The sequence below is a fragment of the Amblyomma maculatum genome, chromosome 1 (genome assembly GCF_055883805.1).
Source record: "Amblyomma maculatum isolate TAMU_Amacu chromosome 1, ASM5588380v1, whole genome shotgun sequence".
Taxonomy (NCBI): domain Eukaryota; kingdom Metazoa; phylum Arthropoda; class Arachnida; order Ixodida; family Ixodidae; genus Amblyomma; species Amblyomma maculatum.
This window is the reverse complement of record NC_139344.1, coordinates 190,930,822-190,943,013: the sequence shown is the minus strand read 5'-3', so window position 1 is coordinate 190,943,013 and position 12,192 is coordinate 190,930,822. Positions and strand designations below refer to the sequence as shown.

The 12,192-nt window shown below is 41.1% G+C and overlaps 1 protein-coding gene across 1 annotated transcript in view; it reads right to left on the bottom strand.

Moving 5' to 3' along the window:
• Nucleotides 1–201: 201 nt before the first annotated feature.
• Nucleotides 202–12,192, bottom strand: part of LOC146205224 (nudC domain-containing protein 1) — a 35,179-nt gene continuing 23,188 nt past the window's right edge. The window contains exons 7-10 of the mRNA XM_084589931.1: nucleotides 9,479–9,623; nucleotides 5,139–5,255; nucleotides 2,121–2,333; nucleotides 202–525 (exon numbers count right to left, since the gene is read on the bottom strand). Coding sequence (XP_084446057.1) covers nucleotides 268–525; nucleotides 2,121–2,333; nucleotides 5,139–5,255; nucleotides 9,479–9,623 — 733 coding nt within the window. The 3' untranslated portion in view covers nucleotides 202–267. The remainder of the gene's footprint in view (nucleotides 526–2,120; nucleotides 2,334–5,138; nucleotides 5,256–9,478; nucleotides 9,624–12,192) is intronic.

Sequence of the window (12,192 nt, the reverse complement as noted above, 5' to 3'; positions counted from 1 at the left end):
AATTGCTTCATTATATTAATGCGCAGAAGACCAATGATGAATGCCCACTACTCTGAACTTCCATACAAGCTGCAAAATGGCAAGAGCACCTTTTAATCATTATCAAGGACATTAAAATCTAGTCAGTTCTAACACACCCGGCTCCATGTACCGTAGCCATCCCATACATGTGACAAGAAAACAAAGCATGGGACAACTGCGTGAAAGAAATGCCACATGTTTATATTTATTCTGTGAACAATGAAACATGACAATGATTGAAAATGACTATGAAGAAGGCACCTTGACAGCATACAGAGCAACGGGGCTTAGAACGAAGATGCAACGTCGATTGGTTACCATGCCCAGAATGCAATCACATTGCTCCAGGCTGATGACGTGCTGTTTAGCAATAGTGGACACTTCTTGCCCAGTTTTACGATTGCGCAGCTCCTGGCTGTTCCCAATTGTTTCAGGCTGCCGGTACAGGTACACATGCCGCACGGCATTGCACACAGCTGCGAAGCTGAAGTCGGGCGATGCAGCCTGATAAAGGGCCAGAGAGAAAGGTCACAGAAAAAAAAAAAAAAAAAAAGTTCATGACATGCAGGGCCACGCTTCAGGCCAGACACCTACCACAAGCATCCACTTTCACATCAGGGAGCTGGCGTTAGCACTCTGCCTAAATGGACTGTGAAAGGGCAGATCTGCCACACTACAATCAATCATCGATCAGTCAACTACTTATTCTTTGAAATGTCAACTTATGCTTTCTGGTTTGGCCAGTCAAGGTGATTCCTCTGCTTCTAGTACGACAGTAGATAACGCTTGGCTGCGAGAAGGGTCAATGACAAACTGCCCATGACAAACAACCTTCTCAAACTGACAAATGTTGACCTTGATAACAAAGTAACAACTCGGAGCAGGTACATATAGTAACAAGAGAAAAAAAGGTAAAGACATCATTCGGCGCAATTGAACCAGAATAGAGCTTACTTAGATCTCAAGACAGCCTAAAACAGAAAAGAAATGCCAATACCATGGTATATGTATGCAATCAGTGCATGTCACATCTCTTGTACTATCAGCACTTTCTTCCACATTATATGGTATGGCACATGGGGTTTAATGTCTTGAAGCTGCAAGTAAACTACGAGGGCTGCTGTGGAGGGCTCCAGGTAAATGCTGACCATGTGGAATTTCTTAATGAGCACCAACATCACACAGCATACTGGCACTTTTGCATTTCATCCGCGCCGAAATTTATGGTTTGGACAGCACCGTTTTGGAGAGTGCTGTGCATGCCATTGGTCGTTTAGATCTATTTTGAGACAGCTTCATGTCATTCTAATGCCTACACACATTTCTCTCTCTTGCATCCACATGCTTCCTCTGCCCTTCAAGGATGCCGAACCGTTTTGTTTTGAGAATACTGCAGTGCGCAGCACAGTCTGTATGGTGAAGCGACACTGCTACTGCATTGCACTATGAAAAGAGCCGCAAAGGCACTTAAGATTTTGGGCACAAAGCAAAGAATTTGACGAAACTGTGAAATATCTTCGTAGTAGCTTAGCTTTCATCTCAAATGTATAGTTTTCGATACATGCTCTAGGTGTTCATTTGATAAAATTACTGTGATGCAGATGCTTTTGACAGCTTTTTAAGACGTTGAATATTTTTCCTGGTCCCTTGAATGCCGAATTAATGAGATTTTACTGACTTTCTATCACTGTCGGCAATCATTACCAAACAAATGTAAACCAGACACTACTACATAATTCCTGCTCTCCTATTTAATGGCTGGTAGGTCTAAAAGGCATAATAAATTATGCTGATGCTGAGTAAAAACAAAATTTTCTTGCAATATCTATCTCTTCTGCGCTAACTTTAAGAATTATTTGAATGCACTATTATATGTGAGGTCAATTTTTATGACCAAATTTTATCTTTATTTTTCCGGCTACGATTTGCAGGTTTCACCCGTAATTTAAGTGGAGTATTCAGGAAGTTATTCAGGGGTATTCAGGAATAATATTCTATTCTATTCGAATGCACATGCACCACAAAAGGAGTTGCTTTAGCTAGTCTCTACAGGCTTTGCACTCATGCTGGCCAAAAACCACGAAAGAAAATTTACATACCACGAACTTGCGGTCTTGCTTTGATGCCTGTACATAGCCAAATGCATTGAATGTGGCCACATGTTCCACACGAAACGAGTCAGCATCTCCCTCAGCCATCACATTTCGGGGTTGCCAAACAAGACCATCCACATCATGTCGAAGGCAAAGGGCCGGCATAAGATCAGCTGAAGAACGCACGCTGAATAACCACTGATGGCCGCTCAAGTTGATCTAGTGTATCACAGAAAATAATATTAGACATGATAGGACATACTAAGCAGTTGTTTGCAGACAACAGTGACAATTATCGAGTAAAGAGGCATGAAAGCTCCAGCACTTCTGACAAAATGGCAGTCGAGATCAGATATATCAGGTTTGTGGAACTGTGTGCGCTGAATATTTGGCCCTTTTAACCAGTTGTTAACTAGGGCTGCGTTAAGGTGCAGTTGGCACCTCAAGTGATCACAGGCAACCCACCATTGCACAATTTCGTTTTCTGAGCTCTGCTGTACCATACCACGGAAATAGCTTTTTTTTTTCTTTTCTTCTTTTCTTTCCTTTTCTTTTTTTTAAATTTAACTTTAAGAACCAGTACATACACAGTTGGTTGGACCCATAGCCTTTATGGCTAGTAATGGGTGCAAATGCTAAACAAGCACAATAACACTGGCAGACTGTGTCATGACAGGACGCACGCACGCACGCAACCACACACACAAATTTCTTCATTCCTACATTTCCAAGGAAATCAGAACGTTTTAAACATGTCGAAAGTTATTATTTTTTCTTTTACTTCAGTTGGGACTTCATTCCACACATGGGCTCAGCTATATTCTAGGAGTCTCTGGCCATACATATTGTAAAAGGGTGGTAAATTAAACTGTTAGTTGCAGCTCTTGCTGGTAATCTAAACAATTAAGGGGCAGGAGGTTGTGCAATCTTATTATAGTGTTTACTATTTCAGCTATCTGCAATTTATATGCCATTGATACTGGTTGGATGCAAAGCTGATAATAAAGTATCCTATTGGGGTAGATACTGTTTGAATAAGTTATTATACGAATAGCATTGTCTTTGAAAGCAAGAAATGGGATCTTGATATGTTTTATACGCAATGCCCTATTTTTCCAGGCAATAGAATAATTGGCTGTGCACAAAAGGTGAAGTAAAGAATGTGTAAAATTGGAAGACCACAGCAGTCCCTTTTCCTTAGTAAAACATGACAACAATAGGCTAATTTGGAGCAGACATTATTAATTTGTTCTTTCAGTGCATATTATACCTGAACCGAACACCAAGATACTTGCATTGGGTAACCCTCAGAAGAATCATGTTGTTGACAGTTAGTGCTATATGTTCGCAGTTTATGTTCTTTTTGCGTGAGTGAAACATGGTGCACTTTATTTAAAGTTAGCCGATTACTTTTAAACCGCTGTGAAACTTCACTAAGTTCTTCACCAATTTCACATTGCAGTTCCTTTAAATTATCTCCTGTAAAATGCAATGCAGTGTCATTGGCATATATTATGGCTTTTGAATATTTCTGCATTGATAGAAAGTCATTATTATGCAGAGAAAGAGAGAGTGGCCCAAGCACGGAACTCTGCGGCACACCTAGATCAATGCTTTTTGGTAGTAAGGTTAAATTGTTTAGAACAGTTGTTATCTGTTGTAGGCCGTCATTGCACCCGCCACTGCTTCAGTGGTGGATGATGGCTGTTGTTGCGGCGCGTCTTTCTCTCTTTTATTCTTCTCTATTTTCTCTTCTGTCCGCACGAGGCAACGGAGGTGGCTCAGCTACAGAGCTAGTAGCAGGCCCGTGCATTTTCTTTTCCTTCTTCTTACAGCCACAGCTCCCTTCCCTTACGGCGCGTTTCAGGTGTCCACAGAAACAAGTGTGACAGATACTGCATGCTTCCTTTCCTGTGAACCAATTAAATTAAAAAACGCTCGTAGAACAAGATATAGTTTTTGTCTTGAAAAATAACTCTTAATTAGATAATAAACTTTTGCCTCTTATACTGTAGGTTTCCAATTTCTGTTGTAATATTTTGTGATCAACCGTATCGAAAGCTTTTGATATGTCTAAGTATACTACCATGCATCTTTGCAGCCAAGCATTAGTGAGATGCACCAAGCCACGTGCAGCTTTGTGCTCCGATTGGCATTTTGGTGGTCTTTGTTCTTTTTAGGAAAGAGTCTTGCCATTCAGGCGCAAATGTGCGTTCTCTTCATCTGCACCTGTGTGGTTCTTCCTATGTGCTGAAAATGCAGATTCATCATGAGCTGCTTGCTGTTTGTGTGGTGAAGCCATGATTACATGGACACCGTCACCTGAGAGAAGGCTCCACTGCTATTGCTTGGCATCTTGTAAAGGAGGCCGCAAAAGGCCTTACTACATTGTAGTAGATCTGCTTTAATAATTCCACTGACACGAATTACGCGATAACAGAACTGGGAAAAATCCACATTTTTGCGAAGTTTTCACTCTAAAGTATTAACATGGCATATTTCTACCACCAATTAAATTTATTCTGGTGCAAAACATTCTTCTTCTGGATTTTTTTTTTGTCACCATTTCATGATTTGATCTAGAGTTAACAAGGATTTCACTTTGCAGTCCCTTGAAGTCTCAATAAATGTGGTCTTACTCAAAGGGAAAACAGTGCACTAATTATAACTTTTTCAACCACACATCCAGCTACTGCTGGGTAAGTAAACATACCAGTGTTTGCCCATACACCGATATTTATGTTGTGCTTGCTTGTACGTTTTCAAAAAGAAAAAAGTTTCGCTGGGAACTCCTCCTGCTTTCTGCACAACACTATGGCTGCCCTAGGTGGCCCACATTGTTTGCGTGTTAAATAACCATCACACAGCGCCGAACTCCATTCTCAACCCAACAACATAAGCAGCAACTGAGCACACTTGAAGGTTTCTCCTCTATTTACAGTACGGAAAAAAAGTCACTGCCCAAACAAGATGAAGGTGGGGTTTTCACCTCGTTTGGAAACAACTAACAATAGCAGGACAAACCTGATGAGTCGTTCGGTGAGAGTCACCACACAGCCGCATAAATGTGAAGTACTCAGTTGTGTTATCACATTCATCCAGCTCTTGGTAGTTGAAGCTCGGTTTCTCTGATCCAGCAACCTGCCAAAATATTTTTGTACAGTCAAAATCGATGAACCAGCTACTGTGCACAATATCACAAGAATTTCAACAAGCACTGCTAAAAAAGGCTGTTTTTTTTTTTTTTTGTATAGGTTGATAGAGCGGAATCCCGTTGATATGATTCTCACGGAAATCGAAAATTGCAACATATTATCCGAAAACTGTATTATCCGAAATAGGCCCCAAAAGGTAGCGAATGCAACATACTTAGCACCGAACTTACTTTTATTACCGCAGTATGAATAATCTGTTCTTCTGTGCCAAACTTTTTGTTTATCAATGTCTAAAAGCAAACCTTTCTGAAAATCGTAGGAAAAAGTCACAGTTTCATTGCTTAGCTCCACATCCGTGACAATGCCATGAGAAGCATCTAAAACCTGCCGCTCTGCAACTTCACTGAGAGCATCTACCCTGCAAGAGAGCTCATCAAAATATAACCACATGGCGATGTTATCGGCATGATGCAGCATGTTGGCAGGTGCCAAGACAAGTGCTGCGGACTGCGACAGCAAGGTCATGAAACTGGGGCACAGCTACGAAAACTTGAAAAAGAAAAAAAAAGAAAGTTTCCGATGACAAAAGTGGGAGGGGTTCATTACATAAGCAAATAGTACTGAAACATTGGCCACAAGCGTTACCATTGCTGCTGCTACTACTGCCCAACGCTAGCACTTTTTTACCTCTTCAAAAAAAATTGAAACCACACAAGTTTTTCATATATTTTTTAAGGCTTGGCGGGGAAAGAAAAAACAAAATCGTATCATGCTGAAAAACATATTAAGTAGAATCATATTAATGAGATTTCACTGTGCCATACAAAAAGATAGCATGGTATGTGGGGCTTAATGCCTGAAAACTGCTCATGAGTTACAAGGGAAGCAGCAGTGGAAGGCTCGGGATCAATTTTGACCAGCTTAGGTACTCGGGATTAATTTTGACCAGCTTAGGTACTTCAATACACACCGGCATCGGACAGCACATGGGAGCTATTGCATTTTGCTTGATTGAAATGCAACTGCCGTGAGCAGTATTTAATACAATTACTTTGGGATAAGCAGCCGAACACTAGATCCACCGAGCAACCAGTGTAGTAGGTGGTATAAAAAGAAAGAAGATACAATTCTGCAAAGTGCAGTGACCAGCCTATATCTGCCTAGTTACATTGCAACAACATAGTTATAACTTAAATGAAAAGAGGTGCAACAAAGCAAAATACTTGGTGCTAAAGAATGCAAGAAGCCCTGTGAATATATGGAATGGGTAATTCATTCTATCATGCTTATCAAAGCTTTGACCTTCGGTTAAATACCGTTAACAGCACTGCACAAACGTGAGTAATCTATGAGTGACAAGTTAATTTTAACAAGGCAATTTAGGCAAATTGGTAATGCCATTCTGTAACTACAGCACAACTGATGGGACACTGTACACCACACACCGTGCTGACTTGCGACTGAAAATCTTAACTGGCTAGCTAGCTGGTATAAATACCCCGCTAGCAGTCAGAACTGGATAAAACAATGCACACATGACAGATAAAGGAAGAAAAATGCTAGCAAACAACAGGCTCGTATCATTTACGAAGTCAAAGTAACATTCTTGCGAGAAAATTCTTCTCAGCTAGCTGGCACATATTTGGTCAGGTTCTTAGTGCAGAAAGACGAGGACAGAGAAAACGAGACTGTCAGGGACTGCTACTGATAGGTGCGTCTCCGAAGGCGTAGACATGCTCTCATGACGCAAGTCATCAGCATGCAGAAAAAAAAAAAAAAAAAATGATTTGGCCATTGGAAAAGCAGACAAAGAGGGTGGTTTCTACATTATTAGCAGAAATATATACCTTAATAAGGCCCCCGACGCAGTGCGTGAAGATTTTGAGCAATGTGGCAAAGTGTCTTAATAGAAATCGAGACTAAAACTACTGTGTCAGAAGCTTAACCTGAAAAGCTGCAGCACTCTTTTGTCAGAAGAGACATCTTGTCACTGAAAATTATTTTTAGTGCAAAAACTCGCAAAGATGCTTGCCCTTTTAAAGCTATTGTTTCTAAACGGGGTCCCAGCAACATAATGTAGCATGATTCTACAGAAGCTGAAGGTTGCTAGCCACTGACGACCATTTAGAGAGAATAGTTCAACAAGTAAGGTTGTTGACTTTCCTGAATGCAATAGCATTTGATACATGCTAGCCTTTTCTGTTGATATTAACAATCTATACTATTCTACGCCAAAAGAAAGTCTTTTGGTAAGTGTCCGGGATTGCATTTATATGCACGGTGAAATAGCATTTCAGAATACTTATGGCTTATCTGCAGATCAATTCACTGAGTTACCTTCCATGTATCTGAAGTGCAGTGGAATAACACCATTATCAATCAGAAAGAAGCAATATGCACTGATTTGTGCCTAGCAACATGTCTCAGTGATACCTTTTTATCAGCATAAGACAAAGTCCTCCATGACTGTTCTCAGGATACCAACATTCTAAAACTTGTTTAAATTCGTTGATGACTGTTGTTTTTGTTGACAGTAACAAGGAAGCTTTTCTGCTGGTGTAAGCAAGCAACATTTTCAAAGTGCATTCTACCATTAGAACTGGCATCATGAAGTACAGAAAAATTATTTCATAAGGTTTTTAGATATAAAGGACATGTCTTTTGGGTCTTTAAGCCAGGAAGCAACAAACCCGTGCTCATTCCCCTCTCAAGGGAAGAATAGTGCAGTCATGCTTTACCAGCACCCTCAGCAAACCCTGCCTGCATACAATAGAATACAGCTTTGCAAATAAAGTGCAGCGTCTGTCAATTGCTGGATACTAGCCAGCTGTTAGAAGAATGCTAAAAATGCTGAGCATACCAGTGAGCAAGTGCAACGAGGTCAACAAAGAAAGGACACAGAAAGTTGCAAAATAAGAAACATGTGCCAGCAAACCATCAGTATTGCTCAAAGAAAAAGAGCTCATGGTTTCTTAGACAAAAATAATCCCTTAATACACCCGGTTACATGCCAAGGCAGGCAAGATAATTAAGGTGATATGATCACAAGTGTTTGTGTCAATTTCCTTTCAGAGCACGGACTCTACTACTAGCATTCTTCAAGGTCGCATTATTCTGCAATTTGACCTTGAGCAATAGATCACACAGTAATGGCGCATATCACAATAGATGGTGCCAATAGCTTAAAGCGACATCGGTTCGACAGATGGCACCACTATTATAGTTGCGAATGTATACGACACCTGTCACCACATGTTTGCATGCCGTGTGCTTGCCTTGCACTTGCTGGGTCGTTTAACTGCTGAAACAGTTTATGCCATCGTGATAAGTAGCATGAGTGCTATCAATGGACAGTTATGAGGTAACGCTCAATATTCGTCGCCGTATCGGTGTTGTTTTTTTTAACGAACTGCTGCTGTATGAAACCAGTGCCTTTTAAAAAAAATTCAGTTTTTATTGGCACCATGTCCTGCCTGCCTGCTTGATTTCCTTTGTCCTAGTCTTTCTGCAATCTGACAAGTAAAATTCTTCCATTTTTTCCAGCACTACATAAGGTGCTATCATCTGTTTCTATTATTTCATTAAATATATCAATGTCTGATGACAATGTCATATGTGCCTCCGTCTCAGCTCATTAGCAAAGCATTGCAGAAACTGCAAAGATAAATATGACAATGACTCCAATGCTTCATGATAAATGTACAAGAAAGCCCTCTGTAGCACTGTAGAAAAAAATAAAATTTTGCTCTGACTGTAAATGCTGACATGTCGTTAACATTTTTGTTTCCTACACATGACACACGTGCCTTGTTTTCTTTCCAACTTTGGCTGCCAGTGGAGTAATTATGCTGGCTAGTCAGCCAATAAAGATTTCAAATGAGACTTGGCACTGTGTTTCGTCCTCTTTTACTGTGTCTCGTCCATTTCAAACATTATCAAGCATGTTGAACTTTGCTGAAAAAGGCATCATCACTACAGCATATTGGAAGTTGATGGAACTCTAATGACAATTTTATAGAAACAAGTCTACTCTAAATATATATATGTACAAAGCAAGAAATTATTTTTTTCACACTGTGTGTTAGTGAAATACCTGATCTTTCACGTTTATACAGTAACACAACACTGACAGCAGAGAGATGAATAGCTAAACACACACACACATCAACAAAAAGAAAAAAAATAAAGGTGCGAAAGGTAAATCCTTGCCTCACTATCTGAAGTAAGATGTGCCAAACGGGCATGGATTTCTTCCACAAAAGCAGGATCAATAACTTCTTCACCTCTTGAGTCACCAACGACCACTTCATGCCACACCACTCCACGCTCAGCCTTTAAAAGACGGATTTCAAGCCTGAAAATGAAAGTACCACAAATTAATCATTACTTGCTTTTCCATTATGACGATGACTGTCTGTATGTCCAAACTTTCATCATAATCTCATGAAATAGTGTGACACAGGACATGCATGACACAATTTCAAAGCAAGTTTCCCAAGATTTCTGAACAAAACTGATAACACTGTTCAAAAATTACTCTGCACATTTCTTTCCAAATGAGTAAAGGTGATAGTTGAGAGAAGCCTTTTAGATTATTAGCTTCAAAATGTGGGAGTGTTTAAACTTCGCTGATTATCTCAATGAAATACTAGTTTATTAGTACTCGGGGCATTTTAATAAAACAGGAGACTCCCCCCCCCCTTCAGGTGTACTCCGTTAAGACAAATTCTTCAGATGAACAATGCAAGACCATTTAGTTAATTTCTCAAAAGACTCTGTGCGAAAAAAAAAAAAAAATCTGCTTAAGATGAAATGTTTTTCGTGTATTTCAGTTAAGAAAAACTTTCTTTACAACCGCACATCATGGCGGCCTCACACCGTGGCACTGTCAAGAGAGAGAAGGGGGAAAAAAAAAAAAAAATGAAATGCCTTTTGCAAGAAAGTGCATTGCACAACATAGTTTCCACGCACCCCTTTGCACAATACTCCAGGGAAGTTGACCTGTAAGGGTGTGTTCTCTTGGTGGTGCAAAAATCGCAGGCCACCATCTTGCCTTCTTCGGCGTAGATCTAGGCACCAAGTGTGTATCATGTGCTACATGCTGCCTTCCGCAGACTTTATAGGCACATATGCGCCAGGTACACCTGCTCACTGGCTTAAAAATTTCCAGGTCGTATTTTCAACTGACACGCTGTTGCAACTTGCATTTCACGGCACTCAGGGGGGAAAAAAAAAGAAAAAAAAAAATGCAAATATCGGCCACTTTGGGTTACACAGAAAAAGGAAACGCAAAAAAAATAAAGCTGCATAAATGTCATTAAGAAATAGGGTAACATGAGCTGGCTTAATGTTGTCCATTTTCAGCTCCCTTGATGTGTAATCTGACAAATTTGTAATTATTCTCTATCTTGAAGGCAATTTCATTTTACTGATTCTTTTCACATAACATATCTAGACACATGTAGCATGCTCACATACCCAATCTTTTTTCTTTTAGGGGCACTATTGTTACAAATCAACTTCTGATAATATAAGTTTTCTGATTCCTTCCAGTTTGCATTAAAAGGAGCCTACTGTATTTAGGCAATGCTTCCACTGCTTCCATGTATGCACTGTCTTCACTTTGAAAACCCATACTATGTAGACCTTTGAGAAATATTTAGATATTTTGAAAGTTAACAAATCGTAATACTCCCCATTTAAGTGTGAGTGGTAAAAGTTCAGCAAAATTAAGGGGACAGGTTGACTGAGAACATGAAGACAGCTTACTGATGCATTAAAATGCCTTCTGCAAAATTTTGTTCTCACTTTTATGATGTTTTCTGGGTTTCCATGGACAAATAATTTAGTCACAGAAAATATAGTTGTAGATTAGGGTCACAGCAATAAAAATACGCCCATACTCTTTACTTCACAAAACTTAACTTTATCACTCTACGGTGGCCAATGAAAATCCTGCAATATGTGAAGACACCCAAAGTAACTTTCGGTTTGGTTGGTTTGGTTTGTGGGGTTTAACGCCCCAAGCGACTCAGGCTATGAGAGACGCCGTAGTGGAGGACTCCGGAAATTTCGACCACCTGGGGTTTTTTAATGTGCACTGACATCGCACAGCACACGGGCACCTTGCTTTTCGCCTCCATCGAAAAGCGGCCGCCGAGGCCGAGATTCGATCCCGCGTCCTTGGGCGCAGTAGTCGAGCGCCGTAACCCCTGCGCCACCCTGGCGGGGCTCAAAGTAACTTTCATTGGTGTTTTTCTATACAACGCAAATAATATTGTCACGACTGAAGTCAGAGGAAGCCGTGAAAGTACACGTAGCCGAGGACCCGAGAAATAAGGTCGGCTTGTCGTTCCGAACACAGTCACAGAGTCCAGCCCCAGCACGCCGCTCGTGCCAACCACCGCTTCGTCGTCGTCGGCCCCAAAAACGGCTGTCACGCGGCGCTAGGCACGTGGCAATATTCCCCCCCCGTGAAAGAAAACATCGTCCCGATGACAAGGTTAGAGGAGAAAAAAAAAGTTAGGCGTGAGGTGAACTGTACAATAACGCAAGGTTTCACTTGCAGGGAACGCTCAGTCACGCGAAAAGTACGGCTTTAAGCGCACCACATGCACAATTTCAGGCCGCTGGCGTCGAACACTGACGGTCACGGTTCCATCTGGAATGACTTCATAATTGACGTTGTTTAAGCGGCGCAGGACTTTATAGGGTCCGAAATAGCGGTGGAGTAGTTTCTCGCTCAAGCCTTTGTGGCGCACGGGGGTCCACACCCACACTTGGTCCCCTGGTTCGTAGTGGGCCTCCCTGTGCCGAAGGTTATAGTGTCGAGCGTCGGTGGCATGCTGCTCCTTGATGTGCAAGCGGGCCAGCTGACGGGCTTGCTCGGCCTGTTCTGCGAAATGGGCAGCGTCGGGTTCGAC